General features: G+C 42.4%; 1 protein-coding gene across 1 annotated transcript in view; it reads left to right on the top strand.

Moving 5' to 3' along the window:
• Positions 1 to 26,655, top strand: part of LOC114242319 (protein NDNF) — a 58,851-nt gene that overhangs the window by 16,411 nt on the left and 15,785 nt on the right. Inside the window, exons 2-5 of the mRNA XM_028173431.2 lie at positions 13,547 to 13,717; positions 14,126 to 14,235; positions 14,313 to 14,401; positions 14,538 to 14,656. Coding sequence (XP_028029232.2) covers positions 13,547 to 13,717; positions 14,126 to 14,235; positions 14,313 to 14,401; positions 14,538 to 14,656 — 489 coding nt within the window. The remainder of the gene's footprint in view (positions 1 to 13,546; positions 13,718 to 14,125; positions 14,236 to 14,312; positions 14,402 to 14,537; positions 14,657 to 26,655) is intronic.

Raw genomic sequence — 26,655 nt, forward strand, 5'->3', positions numbered from 1 at the left:
GGCCGAGCTTTCGCAAATGGTTGTTGCTTCGTGAATTCGTCAGCAGCGAAGGAATCCATTATGGACGTTAAACTTCAGGATACATTAAAATATGTAGAGTTTAGTGTTGGCTTTAAACTATTTTTATTATACAGACGGTAAAATTACTAAAACAATCAGGGATTACCATAATAATTAGTGATTTAAAGTCAAAGAATATAGTGACTTGACGATCGCCCGCCATGGCAAACGTAACTCCATTCGGTGTTGCCAGCTCAAAATCAAAATTACCATTTAGCCGAAAACGAAACAATTAATCGTAATGAATAGATTATAACTCTGCAGCAAAACTATTTCAGATGTTCCCAGAGTCGTATGTACGTATCATATATCTTTTACTACCTATTATAATCTAATTCTACTATCTTATCTATATACCTAATAATTCTACTACCTAAATCTTTTACTTTATGTTAAAGAGGTTTTTTTTTATTATGCTATATAATCAAATGTTTTCCCACAAAAATTCCACCAAAATTAACAGAACATAAATCGCACTAAAACGTTTGCGTGCGAACAACAAAAGACAAAAACTGACAAAGAAACGATCGTCCTGCTTTCATTGAGCAAGCAAACCTTGGTGCTAATTATACGCCGGCAGACACTCCGAATACTCCGATACCGACGACATTAAGTAAAACGTATCAAAACACAGACTAGCATGGGACGTATTCGAGGATTTTATTTTGGGGGATCATTTTTTTTTTATTGCTTAGTTGGTTGGACGAGCTCACAGCCAACCTGGTTTTAAGTGGTTACTGGAGCCCATAGATAGTTACAACGGCTACCCCACCCTTGAAACCGAAACACATTACTGCTTCACGGCTGAAATAGGCGGACTCACAAGAGGTCCTACCACCAGTATTTTTTTTTAGTTATTAAAAAAAAAGTACTTTGAACTTTTTTTCAGGAGGGTAAGCGATGGTTTCTATATTTATTACATTAAAATGAACATAATTGCTGTAGAAGCTCTAGATGGTGTAATTATAACAACCGCTAGCTTTGTTTTGATTGGGAGCTTGAATCAGCGAATCATCATCATACTTGATGGGACTGTGCAGTGTTATGGGGGAATTGACGCTAATAACTCAGCCCAACGTCGCGTAGTTTCTTCAAATTTTTCTCGCAAAATATCCTACTTTGTATAATAGAGCCGCGATTATTGCAAATGATTAGAAGAGAAAAATATTTTGTTACGTTATTTTCTGAACTGCTAGCATTATAAGCTCAACCTTCATAATAATATGGAGGAGTAAATGCTATTTCGGTTCAAGCGACATTTCTCTTAATATACGACATTTATATTTGTAATAAAAGGTGCGTTTTATTTGATATTAGCATCAACAGTTCGATGCTTTAACAGAACTTTAATATATAGCTAAAGAAGTTTTTTTTGTTATGATATATTTTTTCAAACTATAAGCTATTTAATGCTCTCCTGTAAATTTGCAAAAATATCGTTTAATCCAAATATCCTATCAGCCTCGATATGATTTAAAATGTTAGCGTCTATAAGTAGAAGAGCTTACGCTATGAAACAGGTAATGATCGCGATACGTCGATACGTCGAAGATCTGAGTCCGCCCCTTCATCCAAATACAAATCCCGACAGACAAACCGACAGGCAGACTCGATGTATTTATGCCAGTCCCTCCCCGAAATGACACAATTGAATTATTTTCGTTCAGTCGCGAAAATAAATTTTCCTCAAAACGTTCGAGAATGTAATATGAAACATCACTAAGCAAACTAAGCATTGATTACTGATATTCTTGCCGTATTAAGGCTAGATCGTACTCGACCGCTAGTAACTTAAGTATTTTTGTGTCCTTCTCATTTGATAGGTCGGGTTTTATATCTTAACAGGTTAAGGATCGAGATTTTTTTTTGCGATTTTTGCCAAAAACAATTAAATGCATACCTATGGATAAAGAATTACTCAAATAAGATATTCTTACTTTTAGTTTTTTTGATTATGTAATTATATTGTCGAACAGTCCCCCTTCAATATGCTATAGCTACTGGCCTAGATGAGCCATGGCGGTCCGCGTTTCTAACATATTCAATACAAAACTTGCGGTCAGGGGTATTCTAGGCAGGTGAGTTGCGGCAGTCCCAAGGGACTGCTATTTTTGTTTTGGCAAAGTAATAGTACACAGGGACCGCTCCGGTCCTTAACCTGTTAAGAATTAATCAGATTGTCAGTTAACCAGTTTTATCCGGAAGTATTTAACTTCGATAAAGTGAGTTTTCAACGATCTTCTATTCACGTATGTTGAAGTTCTAGACTGAGCTTTTCCTACTGTATTTCTGGAGCGCTACGACCTATTTTCCTTTGACGTCGTGAATCTTGGAAGAGTACAACAGGCCATAGCTTGGCTTGACCCCCGAAATTGCCAGTATCTATTGGCAGTCACTAATATCCATCGGGTCGATAGCATACTCGTCTGCTTCCTGCGACAAAAAGCACACACAGTATTCCAATGCGAAATATTGTTAACATATAAGCAATAAAAAAAAAAAAAAAAAAAAAAAAAAAAAAAAAAAAAAAAAAAAAAAAAAAAAAAAAAAAAAAAAAAAAAAAAAAAAAAAAAAAACTCGAGGTATCGGGTATTATTTCCGAAATTAGTGACGCAATAGTAAGGGTTATTACCCACTACAGCAATGAAGCGATCTAATACCATAAATCTGCTCTCGAATCAAAAAAACAAAGTATCAGAAAACAATATCAACTTGACATTACAGGGTTATCAGTATTCCAACAGAATTCAATCTGGAATCCACTTTGTGGAATTTTCACGCTAGAAACATTGATAGCCGAATGCCTAACACATCTGTCCCCCGATGTGGATAGCAAAAGCATGTATTGATTTAACATTACCACTTGTCGGTTAAAAAAGGTCATATGTCTGCCTGCAAACGTCCTAAAAAAAGGTCGCATTATTTACACGGATTAACCATCCACTACGGGTCGTAAACTTTCGCTTTTTGCAATCGAATACACTGACGATTATCGTAAAACCGTCAAACTTAAAATCCCGGATTACATTTTAGTGGCTGTAATTCAATCGGTAATCCGTCTGTAGCTAGCAGTTCCATTACCAATTGGCAATTGTAATTTGATTTTAATCGGTAATTTTTTAGTGTCTTACTTATTATATATGAATAATGACTATAATGCCTACCCAGTGAAGGCCTACCAGGGCTACACCCGAGCTAATTGCCTACTGCTTAGGACTCGTTTTAAGCATTATTTGAAGAATACGTGATATAGCGCTCAGGAAATACCGTGTAGGGGTCAATTCTATAGCGGGCTGGAGTATGACAAATGAGCTAGTGTTCAATGCAGTTATCTAGGAACTCTCCTCCCGTGGCAAGTGGTAAAATGGTAAAATTTAAATGATATCTTAAATAATTTCCTCATAATTCAAGTAAAAACCAAGTGCTGTTGTACGGGAATTTAACAACTCAATCTCTTTTTAACTCAAGCTTCCGATCCTTCATGTAATCAGCGCTGATTCGGGCAAAATGAACATCAATGCCTCATGAGAATCATGACCAAGCTACTTCTATATATTGTTTACTTCTGGATTTACGCGCTCATGGCCCCATCTGTAGAAACTGCTTATCGAAGTTCAGAGACATATTAACGGGAATGCAGTATCTCCTTACGACACCAAATCATAGTTTTAATTACATTGTGTAACGGCGGTATCACATATTTAAAGTTGTAGAATGCATAACTGCTTCGCACCAGATATAGGCAGGGTGGTGGTATTTACGCATGTTGGTCTAAACAATAAGCCTTATTTACACCGCCTTACACTATACCTACTTTTCCCACCTAACATCATTAAACAATTATTGGCGATCGCAGTACGCTGGCATAATACTCAGACAAAGTACTTGCCCATTCTCTGGTTAATGCCTTTGTCGCATTTTCGAATCGAAATCATCGAAGAAATTGGCTCTCCGAATCCTGATTACGCAGGAGCACGTCACCGTCGTCGCCCTAGACACGACCTTACGGATCCATCAGATCCAATAACTCTTGCAGTAGAAACCCTCAGCTCTAGCACTAGGAGCAAGCTTAGGGATCCCGGTAACCGTACTCCTCGAACTCGGTAAAGAGTTCGACGTGCAACCTAACCCACGCATCAGCCCGCTAGGTTTCTTGTCGGATCTTCTCAGCGGGTCACGATTCCGATTCTTAGGTCTTCTTTGGAGGCGCTCGGGCAACAGTTAGCAAATCCTCCTGACTAAGCCTTGCTCGCCTACCTGTTCTGGTGAAACTGGAAAGGCCTCCGGGCCACTAGTAAGTAATACATCAATCATAAAAAACATATGGTCCGTCAACGCACAATCAAAATGCCAATGGATCTAAATAATAGCATAGCATAGCATAGCATAGCAATAATAGTATTAATAGAATAGCAGTTGGCAGTTAATTTCTCAATTAAATTCGTGGTCACCAAAATAAAAGACCGTCCACCGAAACTATGACCCTTGGAAAAGTGAAAAGCAAATGAATAACTGCATTATGATTACAGGTTATATTATGTCGGACCATTAATACTAAAGTTTACAACCTCCTTATCGCGTACTGTAAATAATGCATCTAATTACCCTCTACCAAGGATTAAAAGGAGCTAAAATTAAACGATATCCCTGCGGTCATCGTAAAATAACAATTGTGGTGCCTTAAAATAGCACCCGATATCTTCTCGTGGGTTGTCGTAAAAACCTACTAAGGCATTTACCGAAAGCCCATTCTTCGTCAACATTATATGAGGAGAAACCGCAACGCCAACCGGAATTTCGTTGTGGTGGGAGGTATTGTTAGTGTGCACGGATTGGTACCGCCTATTTCTCGACTGGTAAAGCGATGGGTAGAACAGCTCCTATGAAATACAATTGATTTTTCATTCTTACATCTCAAGGTGGGTGGCGGGATTATGAGGATTTATGGATTCCGGTAACCACTTAATCACCGGGTGTTTCGTGAACTTGTTTGACATGTTCCACAAGACAAATGCACCCAGATTCGGAATTTGAATTATTGTTGACTAAGTGACACTTGTCAAAATTTTAATACATAGTACATTGAGATAGGTACATAGATACTATACTATAAAAACAAATCAAAATTGATTGCCTAGTCGGATTTTTATTGCTGTATCTAGATACTTTATCGATACATAATCATGCCATTTAAAGTGCCCTTTGACATTAGCTGTGTACATTTCCTGGGTACTGAAGTCTCAGTAACTAACCACCATTATAGTGAGCTTTTATTTCACCCCATCTCATCTCGTTTCGTTTATTTGAAATTATGCCAATTGATTCCAATGTCAAATAAAGCAACTTCATCTAATTTTGACGCATGTCATTTTTCATATCACTGAATGTGGATTTAATAACTGAAGATAAACTCGACATTGGCAACGATGATAAAATATAGTGAAAAGGAAATTGCTATTTCTATTAAAAATAAGTAACGGTGTATGTTTACCACAGGGACATCTAAGATACCTAGTAATAAAAGATAAGGTAAAGGTACTCCTTCTGAGATATGAGGCTAATATCACAGTTATAAAGAGGCCGTCTCAAGATGGAAATAGACAGGACTGTGGTATCTATCTACCCGTGCGGGCTTACACCTCCGACTGAAGAGTTTATGAACATTAATTAAGAAATGACTAACAGCCACACAAATAATCGCTTAAGCTTTGCGTCCGTGCGTGCGAAATCCCGTATAAGAAACACGTCTCAATAGTTTTTTTTAAAAGCACTTTATAAATAACTCATGTTAATGTGCTTTTGTTTTTGTTGGGCTCTCGTGGCGAAATGACTATAAATTCGTTCTCTTACCACAAAAGCTCATTGTTTCATGTAGTTTGACGCGTGAATATTATGTGACGGTAATGGGTTCGAGTTTTTTATTTTTATTTATTTATTCGAAAAGGGTCTGGTTTCTTTGACATTTATTTGTAACGATTTAATGTTGTAATAAGAAAAAAAAAGATTAAGGGTTAGTCTTAAAAAATAATAACCAATTAATATTATTAATATAAAATGTGAACTGGCATTTCTGCCGCTAAGCCGTCATGTGTTCCAATTTGAAGGGAGGGGATAACTGTTATACTATCCACTTGAGACTGTCTATTAAATAAAATAAAACCATACCTATTGTTTACAATATTTTTTAAGGGAGCTCAAAATTATTAGAAGCACACTATAGATGTAGTATTTGTCGGCGCAAATATGACTATTTACCTACTGATCATCAACTAATTACTCTGTGATAAGAAATTTATGTTAAACAGTTCCTTTTATTGTAATTTCAATACTTTAAAACGTGTTTGAAAAACGTGTAAACCCGCTCACGTGTTTGAAAAACGTGTAAACACGCTCACGTGTTTAAAACGTGTCAACACGCTCACGGGTACGAAGCCCCATAAATACGGCCGTGCTGTCTAGCACTGATTGATTCGTGTCCGAGCCGTTGTACTGTACGGATATCTCTGTAACGTTGTTATGCTTCTCGTGCAATATACGAAGTTCTTGTGAAGTTCTCGTGAAGTTTTGTTTCGGAAACCCAAACATGAGTTATCGTCAACAAAGCAATAACCGTGACGTCAGCAATGCTGACGTCACACTTTTTAAAAACGTTCCATCTGTATCTCCCCCGACATCAGAAGTGAAGGATCAGGACTCTACTCTCACTGGCGTGACGTGTTTGAACATGTTCGAAGTACAGCGGAAAAACATGATGCAGATGAGAATACCAGTAACGGTATCTGAGATCACGGGTCAGAAATTCTTCGGGAACAGACAGATTCCGATCCATGTGCTTGGTGCGCTACGATTGATATGTACCTCGATGAACGTCTACTGGATGGTGCATGGCTCATTGTAGTATTCAGTGGGGCCCTGAAAGGCGGTGCCTTATCATGATTGTCGCGGATTTCATACGTAAGTGTCACATGGAGGCATTTGCGACTTATTTCTCGCTCGTTATGCAAAATTCTTGCTGCGACGCTTATCAATTTAAGCAATGGTAAGCCACAAAAGCGTGAATGCAGCATACGCAAGTCGTGTAATAGCGTCTGCTACCTCGATGGAAGATCTGAGCCACGAAGAAACTTTATCACATGGCATTTACTAGCGGAAATAGGACACGAAACAAGCTGTTGCAAGAAATTAAGGCAAGTGCAAGTCTCAAGTGGAAGTTCGATCACAATAATGGATCTGTCATGACGACAAGCAAGCAAACAAGAAAACAAGCAATTTTTCGTGGGGAAGAAAATTGACACATTTGAAGTCGTCGTGACCTGTAAGATACACCGTCCGGTGCGTTCGTGTCTGACGATGCGGCGGTGTTCGGGTCCCGCAGGCGGATGCCAGTTTTTCGGGTGAAGTGTGTGCTTGTGCGTGCTTGACAAGTGTTCGCGGTTGGCTTCCGCAGTGTGGGAGTAACATCGTGTAGTAGAGGTGGAACCCGCAAAATTGTAATTTGCGTGGTGGCTGGTGGTAAGATGTCTTGTGAGTCTGCACAGGTAGCCAGAGGTGAGACTTCTGCGGTCGCAGCCCACCCAGTCTGCGAGAACCGGGCAGATCGCCTCGACGGTACGGAGGCCGGCCGACGGGTCCGCCAAATGACGAGACTACGCCTCCAGCACGGACTGCCGAGTTTGGAGCCCTCGCGCTCCGGCTGCACTTGCGCTAGGGCGCGCCGCCTCGTAGGAGACTGTGAGGTATCCTTGAATGACTCTGACCGCGATCGCGCGCTGCCGCCGTCGCAGCGCAGCGACGTTCTAGTGGGTAAGGACGTGGCACCAGACGGGTGATCCGTATAGTGCCATCGACCGCACGGGTACCGTCACCCTGCCTATTTCTGCCGTGAAGCAGTGGTGTATTTCGGTTTGAATGGTGGGGCAGCGGTTGTAGCTATGCTGAAACCTTGAAACTTGTATCTCGGGGTGGATGACGCGTTTGCGTTGTGGATATATGTGGGTCCAATAACTACATAGCACCAGGTGGGCTATGAGCTCGTTCATAGTCCACCCATCTAAGCAAAAACATTGCCACGAGTTGCCGCCGAGGCAAATTGATGGCGCGATGTCATCGACGGCCGCGAGCAACGCAGCAGCAGAGCGACGTGCCGGTAGCTGCGTAACATCGGGTGTTTTGGTAAATGAGAAAAATCTGGTGAGTCGTTTTACTTTTATTTGGAATCTGATGCCGAATGTTCTCTTGTCGAGAAATCTATTAGTAGTAGCTTCATAATTCAGGAATTTTATGCGATGGTTCTCATAAAGGGTCTGTTGTTTTGACCAAAACTGTACGGAACAAATCCTTTGCGATGATTTATTGCTTAACCATTTTAATGTCATGTACTACCCGATAGTTGTTTTAATCGGTTCAGTGAGATTGAGCATTCAGCGAAATAAGCACTTAAATCTAGTGTGTCCTTATTCGAAGCCCACACTTGCGTTATTGCTGACCAAGCTCGCAATTAGCTCATGGAATTGTTCTTGACATGTTCTTGACAAGAAGTGCTAGAAGCACATATTTTTTAAATTGTTCTATCCAACGTATAAAAAGGGTGAGCCCTCTTGAGCTTTTAATAATTCGCGTGCCATACCCCGAAAAGCTTTTTACTTTAAATGATACTGAAAACAAGAGATTAACCTTGACGAGACCAGAGAGCAACCGGTTCCCCTCGTACTAATGGACAGGTAGAGCGCGTTATGAGTGAGCCTAAGTTGTGCTGGAAACTCTAGTAAGACTCTATCGGCCGTATTGTGTTCGACCGTACTAGTAGCTATTACGTAGTCGTAGCCCGGTAGAAATCGATGTCTCTTGAGGCAACTCAAGTAGTCCGTGGGTGCGCGCTGCGCGTTTGGCTCTGACGGAGGTCGGGGTCTGTAAATACCATCGTGTGTAGTCAGGGGGTGATGCACACGGGCGATTCACGCTGTGGATGCGCATCATGAGGGCAATTGCGATTGCTGGTCGGCGGGAGAGCCGTGGCGATAGAGAGGCTTATGTGAAGTTTCGATAATTTAATTATGCTTAATTAAATGGTTGAATGAATAAACGACGGTGGTACAAGGCTCTGATCATCCTCCGCTCTTTAATTTGCTCTAGAAGTTTATTGTGATCAATTATTTTCGTATACTTGAGAATTTTCTAAGCTTTTACTATGTGTGTGTGCTTAATTCATCAAAATGTAGTGCAATCCCTAAATACGATTTTGTTGAAACTAGTGATTTAGAAGATGTAGAGTCAAAAGACCACGATACAACTGATTAAAGTAAGGATTTTTGTTGTCCTATTTTGTGTGATTAGTAAAGATAAGTATTCGGTGTCATTTATAAAACTGGTAATTGAACACATCACCTAAATCGAGCGTGTGTTTTATGTTGAAGTTGGGTGCCGGATGGAGGTCCCACTTATTTGCGTCGCTCGATGGAGGTATCAAGGTTATCGTCACTCGATATAGGTGGCATGAGTTACTCTCACTAGATGGAGGTGATTGTAACGACAGTTTGTGATTGATACTGAATACTGATGAAATACTACTCACATTACTTAGTTTTGTAATGACTCTGGTTTCTAATGCTTATTGAGCGTTAATGAAATTTTTCAGTTGTATAGTGTGTCGCTAATAATTGGGTAATTAAATTATCTACTCACACAGGTTAAAGATCTTGTTGAAAGCTAACGTTATGTTTTGTAATGAAAGAATCCCAATCCTCAATCTTGAATGAATCAGGATTGGCCGAGACGAAACCTGTTTGATATTACAGAAGGTTATTTTTCTAGCAGGAGCGTCACACAGGGACGTGTGACATGTCAGAATGGCCGTGTCGTGATTAAAGACTTTTAGTAATATTAAGACGTTATTTTGACTATTATTTTAAATGATGAAATGCTGTTTTGATAAATATCACAAAATGTAGGGTAGACTCCGTAACGCCACAGTATAAAATGGCGGTACGTGGACAGAGTCGTGGCGTTCCGTGTCAGACAGTCATCCAGTCCGTATCAGACGGTCCGTCCGTCAGAGTCAATGAGTCTCTGGCAGTCAGTCAGTCTGTTGGTATGTGGCACGAAACTGTCGGTTTACCCTGTCATTGTGAAAGTTGTGTGTGTTGGGTTTCAATAATTATTATTCAAAAAGTTTTATTGACTAAACTGAGTTCAATCGAACACGAGTGATAACGGAAACTACCGCTTAACCATCCCCGCCGCGCGCCGATTTATATTTTTTACTGCTATCCTGATAGTTACTTAAAATGTTTACCAATTTATGAGAAAGTCAGTATCAACATCAGCAGTAAGATCCAGCCGTTGGCCTTTGTCTTTGTTGACGGGTCGACCATCATTAAAAGTAAGCCTGTACATTACCCCTATCCTATTTTCCTTCCTTGAACCAATTTCAGAGCCCCTGTGGACCACGGTCATAATACATAAGGCCTAGGCCACAGCATCGTCCTACCTACATCCTTTAGAGCCCCTGTGGACCACGGCGTACGAGACCGCTCAGCACCACAGCATCATTCCCATGTGAGCTCTTCATTACGCTATTTATTTTCAGAGCCTCTGTGGACCACGGTCATAAATATAAGGCCCAGGCCACAGCATCGACCTTCACAATCCTTTAGAGCCCCTGTGGACCACGGCGTACGAGACCGCTCAGCACCACAGCATCAAACCCTCATAAGCCTAAACAAAAGGCAAGAAAGAAAAAAAAAAAAAAAAAAAAAACATTACTTTTCAGAGCCTCTGGGGACCACGGTCAAAATGATTGACTATGACTGACTAACTTTGACCGACTTAGGCCTAGGCCCCAGCATCGTCCTAGTTCCCACTTCCATTAGAGCCCCTGTGGACCACGGCGTTCGAGACCGCTCAGCGCCACAGCATCAATCCTATCTACGAGAAATCAAATCGTGCAATTATGCGTGGAGCATTTGTATCGATATATCTACGAGTACATAAATCGTGCGAGTAAGCGTGGAGCATTACAAGCACTTCAATATCATCGCTCACCTCCCATGTACAGCAATCCTATACTTATAACAATTTTGTATAAAGCTTCTCAATCTTTATTCTGTACTACATAAGTACCACAGTGTACGCCCACTACATAAGTACCACAGTGTACGCCCACTGCATAAGTACCACAGTGTACGTCCACTACATAAGTACCACAGTGTACGTCCACTACATAAGTACCACAGTGTACGTCCACTACATAAGTACCACAGTGTACGTCCACTACATAAGTACCACAGTGTACGTCCACTACATAAGTACCACAGTGTACGTCCACTACATAAGTACCACAGTGTACGTCCACTACATAAGTACCACAGTGTACGTCCACTACATAAGTACCACAGTGTACGTCCACTACATAAGTACCACAGTGTACGTCCACTACATAAGTACCACAGTGTACGTCCACTACATAGTACCACAGTGTACGTCCACTACATAGTACCACAGTGTACGTCCACTACATAGTACCACAGTGTACGTCCACTACATAGTACCACAGTGTACGTCACAATATAAAACTACACAAAATAAGTTACTTTCAAAGTAACATAAAAAGGTACACAGATACCAATCTCAGAAACAGACATTCCATTGTTTCAGATGGACTCCAAGAACTCTCTGGTGATACACCATACATGGGCGGCTGGTGCAGAGCGCGCACCGCCTGTCAGTATGGCCGTGTCGGCGCAAATATGACTATTTACCTACTGATCATCAACTAATTACTCTGTGATAAGAAATTTATGTTAAACAGTTCCTTTTATTGTAATTTCAATACTTTAAAACGTGTTTGAAAAACGTGTAAACCCGCTCACGTGTTTGAAAAACGTGTAAACACGCTCACGTGTTTAAAACGTGTCAACACGCTCACGGGTACGAAGCCCCATAAATACGGCCGTGCTGTCTAGCACTGATTGATTCGTGTCCGAGCCGTTGTACTGTACGGATATCTCTGTAACGTTGTTATGCTTCTCGTGCAATATACGAAGTTCTTGTGAAGTTCTCGTGAAGTTTTGTTTCGGAAACCCAAACATGAGTTATCGTCAACAAAGCAATAACCGTGACGTCAGCAATGCTGACGTCACACTTTTTAAAAACGTTCCATCTGTATCTCCCCCGACATATTTTACAAAATTCCAACGAAAAATTGGCACACGTGTTATTCGACAGTTCACGATGAGCTATTTACATTGCCGACTACTTAAATATGTTTCAAGACACACATCTCAGAAATTTTCATCTCTTAAATCATTTGAAATGCCATCAGCATTATCACAAATAAAATTGCCTGTATACTATTGTAAATCTAGTAAATCCTTTTTGGCGTTTTTTTTTGGTCAGGAGGAAATCGCCGGACTTCCGCCCTTCACTGGGGATGGCGGGTGGGGTATGTCAGAGTCGAACTGACTAAAACCTCCTGTCGCTCAACAACCAACGTCCAAACCTCGCATGAGAGAGAACTCATGAAAAGGCAAAGGGGGGAAAGTGAAGCATTTAGTGCGGAGCACATATTTCCCATTACCCTCCCCTTCGGGACGCCGGACCGGCGGTCGTCGGCGCCACGACCACCAGCCCTCTCGGTCGGCAGGCTGTCCGAAAGCCCGCCTAGATGGCGCCGGTTAGAGTGGGTTACCCTACGGAATACCCCGCTGGGTAAGAACCAGCGTGGGTCGAGGATAGCCGACCTTCCACCACCCGGATGCTCTTGCGTAAAACGCACCTCCCTGGCCCTCGCTTGTGCGTCTCTCACACGCCCCGCCGCCTCCTTCTGCGAGATGGTGCACTCGCAGAAGTCGAACATCGGCTTCCACGACTCGTCGTCGCCGAGCATCGATGCCACAACACTCGGCAACGACAAGTCGGTTTCTATTTTTGCGACGAGGACACGGCGCCACCCCTCCCATGCGGGGCAGGCGACGAGCGTATGCTCTGCCGTGTCCAAGTTGCAACCACAATGGCGGCACTCTACCGTCGGCTCGGCAGTGATCCGGTGCAGGAACTCACAGAAACAACCATGCCCAGTGAGCACCTGCATGAGCTGGAAAGTGAGGCGTCCTCTGTCGCGATTCACCCAATCCACAAGGACCGGGCGAATCGCCTCGACAGTCCTACGACCAGCCGAAGGGTCAGCCAGCCGTCTGGACCATGACTCCAGCACGGAAATCCTTTTAGGCAGCAAATTTTAGCAAATTTCTGGTACTGCTATTTTTTAAATCGTATTGAAAACACCTACGTTTAAGTTCGAGATTTATATTTATAAATATTATTTTGACATTTTAACAATTTTGGCTAGTAGGTATCGGGTATTTTGAAGTCAACCAATGTGTTTGCAAATGAGCGAAAATTTGAGGACATATTACTGACGATTTTTTTTGTATAGGTTGTAAGGTCGAAAATGTTTGCTTTAAAGTCGTTTCCTCTTAATATTTTACAGAAAATACGGGATATTCACAACGCGCCTTGCAGCTTTACTGGTACTGCATGCAGCTGGGGCCGGATATGCTTCACCTACAGTCCTCGTCACCAGACCTCTGACCAGGATAGTCGAGTGGCTGCCCACTGACAACCAAACGGTTTACAGACTTGACGAAGGCGAAACACGAAGGTAGCTTTTTATTTGTGAAATACCAAACTATAACCTCAATAGAACGATAATAGAAGAGCAGCTCTTCGCAGAATTTACCACCGGATCGGAAACGCGACCCACTGAGAAGATCCGGCGAGAAACTCAGTGGATTATGTCTATGGGTTAGTATACTCGCCGAGCCCTTCGTCTCAAGCGACAGGTTACACGAGAATGGTGACAGGTGCTTGAGGTACCTAAAAGCACCGTTAGTGGATCGGGAGCAGAGACATGGTAGCCACCGAGCGCATTCCTGAAATATTCATAAAATTTCTTTGTGTCTTGTTAATGGTATTTTCAATTATCAGTTTCCAATAATTCCATAGTTGACTAACGCACAAATATTGACGCCAATTAGATTTAAATCTTGGATAATTGTTTTTGTTGCAGCTTAGAGCTGAACACCTCAACAATATCACAAACTACAGTTTATATAACGGTCAGTCCGTGTACTAGTGACTTGAACTGGATTTTATATCGAGGCACCGCCAATCCTCCTGGTAAGTGTTTATGATTTATGTACTTTTTTCAGTTACGTTTTCTTTGATTTGTATTTGAAAACAACTCTTATTTCCAGGTCACTTAAGTCCTCTGAGACAAAACAAAGGCTCCGAAGTCACTACGGTTTCACTAGAAATCTCACAGTATGACAGATACATACTTCAGGTAATTTAATTGATAGAGATATGCTATGTGATGTTTTGCAACGGACGTCTTATCCTTTAGGCCACGACGATTGTCATGTAGCTTTGTGTATTATTGTATTTAATTATTGGTTCTCATATAAGTTATTGGACCGCAGTTGTCGACGGCGAAAGGCGGTTCGTGTGTGGTGAGCGCCCGCGGTGAAGCACCCAGACAAGTCCGGCTGCGTCTCAAGATCCGATCGAGGCGGAAGCTTGCTGCTAACTGGGATCCCAGGTACAATGCTCCTAGAGTAATCAAGAGCAACGATAACCTTTTTTATTGCTTACTAGCTGACCCGGCAGACTTTGTAGTGCCTCAATCGATAAATAAAAGACCTAAACTTTTGTATAAAATAAACTTTAAACAAACAAAAGGAATCCGTCCAATGGGGGAGGGACATCAAAGGAAAACCAAAATTGTTATTTTTATTTAATTCCGAGCATTTTCATATTTATCTACCTTTTAAACCTTCTCTAGACTTCCACAAATAATTCAAGACCAAAATTAGCCAAATCGGTCCAGCCGTTCTCGAGTTTTATTTAGCGAGACTAACGAACAGCAATTCCTTTTTATATATATAGATATTATGGATGAAGAAGATCACAGTTCAGCTGGTGTTAAGTAGATACCGAAGACCATAGACATCAAAAACCGCCACCCACTTTGAGACATGAGTTCTAAGGTTTCAGTTTCAACGACTGGCTGTTGGCGACGTTGCGACGAGATGTTGGGTGCAAGGCTTATCCGAACAAAACTGGATCGAATTAAGCTTTGTACAATTTTACGGGACCGACAATGATTATGCATTTTTCATTGCTGCACGTCGTTTTATTTTGAAAGTACGTATCTCTCCCCCGCGTCCGCTGCGGTGAAGAAAATAAGGTTGCTATGCTTCGAACACTGGCCTAACCTTCAAACCGAAACGCATTAATGCTTCACGGCAGAAACAGGCGGGGTGGTGGTAACTACCCGTGCAGACTTACAAGACGTCCTACCACTAGTAACCTATGTACGTATCGCGGGTCATTTGATAATATTCAAGTGACCGATTTTAGTACAAAATTAAAATTTATAAAAGAATAAATGGATGACACAAGTTGAAATCTCGCTTATGGCGAAAGGAACGGTTTCAAAATAAACATGTTCATTCAATTACATTTCTAAATGTTTACTTTATAAAAACATATATTTTATGGTTTAGTATCTCAGACTCAAACGCCTTATCAATATTAAAAAATTTAGTTGATTTGGACCCGCGGCCACAAAAGGTTGTTGACCCAGGTCTGATGTACGTCAGCGATATACACTCGGTTATAGTTTGAATCGTGAAGTCAATCAGGATCTTAAATGCAACTACCAAAATTAACTATTACCTCAGACCTCCATGATTTTTTTTATTGCTTAGATGGGTGGACGAGCTCACAGCCCACCTGATGCTAAGTGGTTACTGGTGCCCATAAACATCTACAACGTAAATGCGCCACCCACCTTGAGATATAGTTTCTAAGGTCTCAAGTATAGTTACAACGGCTGCCCCACCCTTCAAACCGAAACGCATTACTGCTTCACGACAGAAATCGGCAGGGTGGTGGTACTTACCCGCGCGGACTCATAAGAGGTCCTACCACCAGTAAAGAATGACTGTAGAAATCGCATTGGTACAAAATTATGTGGTGGTAGGGCGTCTTGTGAGCTTGTAAGGGTAAGTACCACCGCCCCGCCTATTTCTGCCGCTAAGCTGTAGTGCGTTTCGCTTTTGAAGGTTGGTGCCTATAAAAGTCAGATCAAGATCGGTGAGGGCATATACAACGTCATGTCTATGGACTCCACTAACAACACAAACAATCAAAAAAGTAATCACTACATAGTATAAAACAAAGTCGCTTTCTCTGTCCCTGTGTATGCTTAAATCTTTAAAACTACGCAACGGATTTTTATGCGTTTTTTTTCAATAGATAGAGTGATTGAAGAGGAAGGTTTATATGTATAATAACATCCATTAAACAGTGGAGAAATCAATAATAAATTACAGTTTTCGAAGCGAAGCGAGGGCGGGTCGCTAGTAAAAAAAGATATTCTTAAACGACCTAATAAGCAAAAATCAACAGGTCTCAAAAACTTACATTGTTAAATTTATTCCAACTTTCATGGACTTTACGGCATGTAGTATAAGAATCAAATTAAAACTCAGACATGTGTATTAGTATACTTTAACCTTATTATTATAAGGTCTATTTTTAAATGCTTAACTAGATAGTTTCTAATAGATCATATCTAATAGTAGGCTCTAAATCAAAGCTGACACGTTCGAAATATCTCAATAAAAACACAGTACTTTGATACCGTTAAAAGTGAGTAGGGTGACCTAAAGTTACAAATGTTCATGGATAACATTCTATGTAGTTTTCATTTAATTATATAATATTTTTAATGTTTCCCAACCTGTTCGAATCTTCTTAATATTATATTTATAGATTGTACTATTATTAATACAGGTATTTTATTGGCACATTAATATAGTTGAGATTATGAATATAAATGTTCAGAGGCCAGCACAGCAGTAATCGTATAATCTTACGTATCAAATTTCGATTCGTCGCAAATATACGTAACCATTACCTTTGAAAGTCACGGGTATCCGAACTCAATTCTTTTGTTCCGGGACTGAATTTAAGGACCTTTGAATTTAAGGTTTAATTCTCTATTGTGTTATGTAAAAACTACCCAAAAATATTTTGTTGTCTTACCCGTTTCAAGTATTGTAATGGCCCCCTCCAACTACTAATTACGTCAATTCATTAAATCTTTTAGTAGCATTTTAAAACATTACTACTTTGGTCATGAAAGTCGTTCGTGAACACGTGCTTAGTATGTAATTCAGTTCAACGTATTTGTACCAAAGAAATCTAAATTCAAAGATAACACAAATAAACCCACTAAAAATTCTCCAAAACATAAATCTTATTCTATACATTTTAAATATTAATAACAGTTTAAATTACCGTTTGCGATTCAAAATATGTATTAATCTCCAGCTTCTATTTTCGAAAAATACTCTTTTGGAATATCTATATATAAATATAAAATCATTGTCACACCACTTGTAAGTTTGTGGAACATAAATCCGCTGTCAGCCGGCGTCACGAGAGAACACGTACGATAAATCTATGATATAGGACCTTGTTAGTGTGTAAGGATAGATAAAAGCTCTGTGTAACTGCTGCGATAAAAAGTAGAGCTTTTGAAAGCACCGCTTACGACAATGTAAGTTTATTGGTTAAACGGTTGTATAGAAATGATCGTAGAAGATATATGGCTTTATTGCACGCTTAACAATTCGATTAGTGGTATATATTGTGAGCTAGCAAGAATGGTTGCGTGCGTTAAAGGGGAGGAAAAGGACCTCTATAAAATAAGTAACCATTAGCCTCCTCTATGCACCTTTAGAAAAAAAAACACTGTTTCCTAAAAAAAAGAAAAAAATGCCACTGTCAGTGTCACTTAGATTGACGTAAGGATTCGAACGAAACCCCATACATTGAAATATATACGCTTAGTGTAATTTCTTTAGCGTTCTCGATAGCGTAAAAGTTAACTCAAATTTGTATGCAGTTGGAACAGCGCCTCTAGCGGCAAACGTAGGTACACGTTCCAACTCCATACAAATTTGAGTTAACTTTTACGCTATCGAGAACGTTAAAACACTCGCACTAAGCACACAGGAATTTAATGTTTACAGTACAGGGTTGGACAAACAAATACGAATCTTAAAACAAACACATATGAATCTTATCTAGTCGTCGTGGCCTAAAGGATAAGACGTCCGGTGCATTCGTATGAAGCGATGCGCCGGTGTTCGAATCCCGCAGGCGGGTACCAATTTTTTTAATGAAATACATACTCAACAAATGTTCACGATTGACTTCCACGGTGAAGGAATAACATCGTGTAATAAAAACCAAACCCTCAAAATTATAATTTGCGTAATCACTGGTGGTAGGACCTCTTGGAAGTCCGCACGGGTAGGTACCACCACCCCGCCTATTTCCGCCGTGAAGCAGTAATGCGTTTCGGTTCGAAGGAAAAAAAAAATATAAACGTAACACGCTTCTTTCGGAGGTGTCATTAAAACACACACAAAGTTTATTTTATTTACCACGTCATATTTCACAAACCTATACTTTTTTTTTGATGTAGATAATACGTAATGAACAAAATATTGAAAAGTCATTTTAGTTGAAACTTACTTATTACTGATCTGTTATGTACGTAGAGTTTTGTAATCCAGATCCTACATTGCAAGCGAACTTCGAGAATGTATTACGAAAACGCGAAATGCAAACAAAACACGACAAAAAAAAAATCAACGTTACGATTTCCAAGTCGTATACCACAAATTGACATAATATATCAGATAAGACTAGTCCCCTTTTGATTGCAAAAAAATGTTTCTAACGATCTCTCAGTCGGGTGGCTAGGAAATGGTTTCTCCATATTTTCATTGAAATACGTATTTTTGCCGTTCATCGATCGGAGCAATGTCAGGGACGTGGCAACATTGTGTGACTACATTCTTTGAAGTATTTTAATTGTACGAGTAACTTGCGTCGATACAACTAAGGAAACAAGATGCCGATCTGCAGTCGACTCTCCGCGCATTGGCCGTGCAGCTATAAATTTGTTTAATACTAGCTGACCCGGCAGACCTCGTAGTCCCTCAATCGATAAATAAAAGACCTAAACTGTTGTATAAAATAAACTTAAAACAAACAAAAGGAATCCGTCCGACGGGGGACACATCAAAGGAAAAATAAAATTGTTATTTTTATTTAATTCCGAGCATTTTCATAGTTAATCTACCTGTTAAACCTTCTCTGGACTTTCACAAATAGTTCAATATCAAAATTAGCCAAATCGATCCAGCCGTTCTCGATTTTGAGCGAGATTAACGAACAGCAATTCATTTATATATATATAGATATATTACTTATTAAAATAATGTGATAATTGAATTGTTAATCGACCAAAATGTTCGTAGGTAGCAACTTGGATACACATTTACCATTGTTGATGTCCGCGAGCGACGATAATCATTTACCGACCCGGTGGGCCGTAAGTTCGTCTAATATTGCTGGCAATCAAAATTTTGAGAAATAGGTTGATAAACCAATCAAATAACTTTGAGGTAAAATTAATCGATAAAATACACAGACCAATATTAATGATCAGGACTTTATAGGTACGTGCTACTAAAGATGGTACTCTCGTAAATAGAATAAATACTCTTTAAAGGCAAACCTCATTCCTCCAGCTTTTTTGATGCATTAACTAACTCCCGATTAAAATATTTTAACCCTAAAAGCTCCGGAAATTAGACGCAATTTTCTTTGGATCCGAAGGCTTAGGTGTGAATTTTAAATTCCTTGCTTCCATTTTGTTTTATTTGAAAACGGAAAGGATTCCAATTGATGAAGAAAACTATGTAATTGAGAAAAAATTGCGTAAGTCCTAATCAAGTTGTACATACCAATATTTTTGTATTCTAGACAAAAACAGTAGTTTATAGATATCATTATTTTATTAGTATTAGTATAAACGAAAAGTATTATAGCATAAAGCATATTTTTTAATGCTACTAATATTATTTTACTGGTGGTAGGACCTCTTTCCTGTGAGTCCGCACGGGTGGGTACCACCATCCTGCCTATTTCTGCCGTGAAGCAGTAATGCGTTTCGATTGCAGCCGTTGTAACTATACTTGAGACCTTAGAACTGATATCTCAAGGTGGGAGGTGCATTTACGTTGTAGATGTCTATGGGCTCCAGTAACCACTTAACGCCAGGTGGGCTGTGAGCTCGTCCACCCATCTAAGCAATAAAAAAAATGTTTATTTATTTATTTATTTATAACTTCATATACTAGAAAGTATAAAGGCGGACTTAATGCCATAGGCATTCTCTAACAGTCTATCTTAGGGGAGTGCAGAGATGAACCTTATGTCTATTGCGATTCCATATTTTCTTAACGCTATCTCTACACAAGCACTCTTTGATATGAAGTTATAAAAGGTCAACATAATAACACTTGAAGTTTCTTCGCTCGACTCTTAATATGTTTAATGTATTTGTATAAAACATCTATTATGTATATTCAAATTCATTATTAAAGACAACTGAAATTCGACATACTCCGATATATAAAACTATCGCTAAATGTGTGACACGCATAAGGACGCGCGTGCCAATTTTTAATAGTCTTTTTTAATAGTTTTTAACCTTCATTTATCGCGCAAAGAAAGCACAAAGGCAAGCGACGTCGCGTAGTCTCAAAAAATTAAGACAATGACAATAACAACTGCAATATTTTATTTTTTTTCGAAATAGCCAAAGTCGATGTATCCGTAATGGTTGCCATCCTCAGATAGTCCGGCTACGAGCGTTTATTCAAGAAATTAATAACTACTGGCACAATGTACACTTTACCTCTATTTAATTACATGGATTCCATGATGGCATGTCGGCGCTTACGGAGTGATAACTTAAGCATTAAGCTAAATGGGCAAAGATGAGTGCCGTATTATCGGCTCATTCGACTTTATATCGGCAATAATTAATTACGAGCACTATGTTTTTATTTATTCATGCCTTCATAAGGATTGTAAAGTTATTTTCTTTTCTTATGAAAATAATCTTGCAATATTATAAAGCTGAAGAGTTTCTTTGTTTGGTTGAACGCGCTAATCTCAGGAACTACTGGTCCGATTTTTTAAGTGTTGGACAGCTCATTTATTGGAGAAGCCTATAGAATATATAACATCACGCTAAGACCAATACAAGCGGAGCACCAATAAATAATGTTTCATTCCGATAGAGGCACCCGTCACGTGCGGACGTGCTCATCGTCCACTCGATCGCCCGGTCTTTGTTCGCCCGGCTTTTGTTAGCCCGGCCATTGTTCGCGCGGCCTCTGTTCGTGATACATCTGCCGACCAAGTGTGTTTCCTGGAAGCTTTTATTTGTTTTGTTTTAGTTATTTTTGTGTTCGTGGAACATTTGCCGACAAAGTGTTTTCCTGCAAGTATTTATTTGTTTTGCTTCTTTTTGTAATTTCTGTTTTGTTGTGCTTTTTCTTTGTCCTGTAGTAATCGCGCCGCATTGCCACTGGTGTTCAATAGAACCGCTCAGGTCCGAGAAGTTGGGGCCTCGCCTCAAGGCGAGTGTTTTCAAGACCCGGGGCCGCCCCACCTGGGTACTCAGCGATCATGGACGCTGTATTCGTGGAATTCCTCCGACTTCGTCACCCACAGCTCGCCTCAGAGTTTCTGGCTTTCAAGGCCAATCACACTGCGAGCTCTCTCGAAGACTCCGCCGTGCTCGCTGCTCCTGCGTCGCCTGTACCTGCGTGCAAAGCGTCTACATCGAACACCGTAGCCTCCGTCGTGCCTGCCGTTCCCGCGTCGCCTATACTGGCGAGTAAAACTACTGCGTCGTCCGCCGTGGCCACCGTTCCAGCAGCGCGATCATCCGCGGCCTCCGTCGCGCCCTCCAAAACTCCTGCTTGTAGGTCAGCTGCGCCCGCCTCCTCGTCCTCCGACTCTGACTCGGAGATGGAGGTCGACCTCGCCCCCGCCTCATCGACGGATGGATTCACCCTGGTACAAAAGGGTAAGAAGCGTGCCGCGGAGTCTCGAGCTCTCGCGGCCGCTAAAATTAGCAAAGCCACGAACGCGTCGCGCCCCCGCCTTCAGACTCCCGTTGCGCCTCCAGCCCGTGCCACTCCGTCGCCGCGACCGGTGGCGCAATCTAAAACTCAGACCCCTCCCCCGGTTATCCTTCAAGAGAAGGCAGCTTGGGACCGAGTTTCCCTGGCCCTTAAGGCCAAAAATATTAATTTTGCCAGCGCCCGTAATCTCGCCAACGGGATTCAAATAAAAGTAACGACACCCGACGACCATAGGGCCCTCTCAAGTTACCTCCGAAAGGAGCGTATAAGTTTCCACACTTATACGCTCCAGGAGGAGCGCGAACTCCGCGTTGTCATACGTGGAATCCCGAAGGAGCTAGATGCCGATCTCGTCAAGGCAGATCTGATAGAACAAGGCCTACCAGTAAATTCCGTGCACCGCATGCACACCGGCCGCGGTAGGGAGCCATACAATATGGTTTTAGTCGCCCTCCAGCCTACCCCGAGGATAAGCAAATTTTTAACATTCGGACCGTCTGTAGGCTCTCCGGTATTGCCGTCGAAGTCCCCCATAAAAAAGGCACTCCTAGTCAGTGCCATAACTGCCAACTGTACGGGCACTCTTCCCGTAACTGTCACGCGCGCCCCCGATGTGTTAAGTGTTTGGGCGATCACGCCACGGCCCTCTGCGCTCGCGACCAAAAAACCGCGACGGAACCGCCTAGCTGTGTCCTGTGCCGAACACAAGGTCACCCCGCGAACTACCGTGGATGCCCCCGAGCTCCAAAAATAAATCGCCGCGTCGCCCGTCAAAACCGCCTCCGAGCTTCCGGCCCAGACATCAAAGCCACGGTACCCTCTGTGCCGAAGGCTAAGCCTGCTTTCGTGCCGGCGTCGGTGCCCAGCGTCTCGGCTTGGGCTAAGCCGTTGCCGTACACGAACACGGCTACAACTCTCTCCCCCGCGACTCGTCCCACCCCCGCGATACGTCCCTCCCCCGCGACCTGCCCTCCGACCGCGTCCGAAAATCTCGCTCTAGCGATCGACTTTTTTCAGTCGATCAACTTTGAGCGTGTTAACGCTTTGGGTGACGCCATTCGCGCCGCCTCCACTGCACAACATTTCATCGCCGTTGTGCAAGAATACGCTGACGTATACGCGTCGTTAAATACGTACGTCCTCCCCTCACTCCGCCGGTAATCAATGGCGTACATTAGTAGAATAAAACCCTTATCCGTAACAATAGGATTTTTTAACGCTTACGGTCTCGCAAATCAACGTGATCAGGTTTGTGATTTTTTGCGTGACCATCAAATTGACATTTTCTTAGTGCAGGAGACCCTACTTAAGCCCGCGCGCCGTGACCCTAAAATCGCGAACTATAACATGGTCAGGAACGACAGGCTCTCTGCCCGTGGTGGTGGTACCGTTATTTACTATAGAAGAGCCCTGCATTGCGTCCCGCTCGATCCTCCCGCGCTCGCTAATATCGAAGCAGCAGTGTGCCGAATCTCACTGACGGGACACGCGCCGATCGTTATCGCGTCCGTTTATCTTCCACCGGATAAGATCGTTCTAAGCAGTGATATTGAGGCGCTGCTCGGTATGGGGAGCTCTGTCATTCTGGCGGGCGACCTAAATTGTAAACACATCAGGTGGAACTCACACACCACAACCCCGAATGGCAGGCGGCTTGACGCGTTAGTCGATGATCTCGCCTTCGATATCGTCGCTCCGTTAACCCCGACTCACTACCCGCTAAATATCGCGCATCGCCCGGATATACTCGACATAGCGTTATTAAAAAACGTAACTCTGCGCTTACACTCGATCGAAGTAGTTTCAGAGTTAGATTCAGACCACCGTCCCGTCGTCATGAAGCTCGGTCGCGCTCCCGATTCCGTTCCCGTCACGAGGACTGTGGTGGATTGGCACACGCTGGGCATCAGCCTGGCTGAATCTGATCCACCATCGCTCCCGTTTAACCCGGACTCTACCCCGTCTCCTCAGGATACCGCTGAAGCCATAGACATCTTAACATCACACATCACCTCGACATTAGATAGGTCATCGAAACAAGTTGTAGCGGAGGACTTCCTTCACCGCTTCAAATTGTCCGACGATATTAGGGAACTCCTTAGAGCTAAGAACGCCTCGATACGCGCCTACGACAGGTATCCTACCGCGGAAAATCGTATTCGAATGCGTGCCCTACAACGCGACGTAAAGTCTCGCATCGCCGAAGTCTGAGATGCCAGATGGTCTGATTTCTTAGAAGGACTCGCGCCCTCCCAAAGGTCTTACTACCGCTTAGCTCGTACTCTCAAATCGGATACGGTAGTAACTATGCCCCCCCTCGTAGGCCCCTCAGGCCGACTCGCGGCGTTCGATGATGACGAAAAAGCAGAGCTGCTGGCCGATACATTGCAAACCCAGTGCACGCCCAGCACTCAATCCGTGGACCCTGTTCATGTAGAATTAGTAGACAGTGAGGTAGAACGCAGAGCCTCCTTGCCACCCTCGGATGCGTTACCACCCGTCACCCCGATGGAAGTTAAAGACTTGATCAAAGACCTACGTCCTCGCAAGGCTCCCGGTTCCGACGGTATATCTAAGAGCGTTATTAAACTTCTACCCGTCCAACTCATCTATTTTCTATTGGCTATTTTCAATGCCGCTATGGCGAACTGTATCTTTCCCGCGGTGTGGAAAGAAGCGGACGTTATCGGCATACATAAACCCGGTAAACCAAAAAATCATCCGACGAGCTACCGCCCGATTAGCCTCCTCATGTCTCTAGGCAAACTGTATGAGCGTCTGCTCTACAAGCGCCTCAGAGATTTCGTCTCATCCAAGGGCATTCTCATCGATGAACAATTCGGATTCCGTACAAATCCCTCATGCGTTCAACAGGTGCACCGCCTCACGGAGCACATTCTTGTGGGGCTTAATCGACCAAAACCGTTATACACGGGAGCTCTCTTCTTCGACGTCGCAAAAGCGTTCGACAAAGTCTGGCACAATGGTTTGATTTTCAAACTATTCAACATGGGCGTGCCGGATAGTCTCGTGCTCATCATACGGGACTTCTTGTAGAACCGCTCTTTTTGATATCGAGTCGAGGGAACCCGCTCCTCCCCACGACCTCTCACAGCTGGAGTCCCGCAAGGCTCTGTCCTCTCACCCCTCCTATTTAGCTTATTCGTCAACGATATTCCCCGGTCGCCGCCGACCCATTTAGCTTTATTCGCCGACGACACGACTGTTTACTATTCTAGTAGAAATAAGTCCCTAATCGCGAAGAAGCTTCAGAGCGCAGCCCTAGCCCTAGGACAGTGGTTCCGAAAATGGCGCATAGACATCAACCCAGCGAAAAGTACTGCGGTGCTATTTCGGAGGGGAAGCTCCACACGGATTTCCTCCCGGATTAGGAGGAGGAATCTCACACCCCCGATTACTCTCTTTAGACAACCCATACCCTGGGCCAGGAAGGTCAAGTACCTGGGCGTTACCCTGGATGCATCGATGACATTCCGCCCGCATATAAAATCAGTCCGTGACCGTGCCGCGTTTATTCTCGGTAGACTCTACCCCATGATCTGTAAGCGGAGTAAAATGTCCCTTCGGAACAAGGTGACACTTTACAAAACTTGCATAAGGCCCGTCATGACTTACGCGAGTGTGGTGTTCGCTCACGCGGCCCGCACACACATAGACACCCTCCAATCCCTACAATCCCGCTTTTGCAGGTTAGCTGTCGGTGCTCCGTGGTTCGTGAGGAACGTTGACCTACACGACGACCTGGGCCTCGAATCAATTCGGAAATACATGAAGTCAGCGTCGGAACGATACTTCGATAAGGCTATGCGTCATGATAATCGCCTTATCGTTGCCGCCGCTGACTACTCTCCGAATCCTGATCATGCAGGAGCCAGTCACCGTCGACGCCCTAGACACGTCCTTACGGATCCATCAGATCCAATAACCTTTGCATTAGATGCCTTCAGCTCTAATACTAGGGGCAGGCTTAGGGACCCCGGTAACCGTACTCGTCGAACTCGACAAAGAGGTCGACGTGCAACCTAACCCATGCATCAGCCCGCTGATTTTCTCGCCGGATCTTCTCAGCGGGTCGCGATTCCGATCCGGTAGTAGATTCATTCGCGAAACAATTGCTCTTGAGTTGTTAGGTCTCCTTCGGAGGTGCTCGGGCAGTTGTTAGCAAATCCCACCCCTCTTGGCTGAGCCTTTGCTCGCCCACCTGTCCTGGTGAAACTGGAAAGGCCTTCGGGCCACCAGTAAACTTTCAATCATAAAAAAAAAAAAAAAAAAAAAAAAATAATGTTTCGAAATTGGGTTTTTTTATGTAAAAAAATGGTGGTCGAATTAATGGCCTCCTCTTTTGAAGTCGGTTAAAAAGCGTGATTTTGATACCTTAAATAGCTCCTTAAGATTCTATTATTCAAAAATATTTTCACTTCCTACGTAAATGAAGTCGCGGGTAAAAGTTAGTGTTATGCCGAAGTAACTATTTCACGCGGACAAAGTT

The sequence above is a fragment of the Bombyx mandarina genome, chromosome 03 (assembly GCF_030267445.1).
Source record: "Bombyx mandarina strain Sakado chromosome 03, ASM3026744v2".
Classification (NCBI taxonomy): domain Eukaryota; kingdom Metazoa; phylum Arthropoda; class Insecta; order Lepidoptera; family Bombycidae; genus Bombyx; species Bombyx mandarina.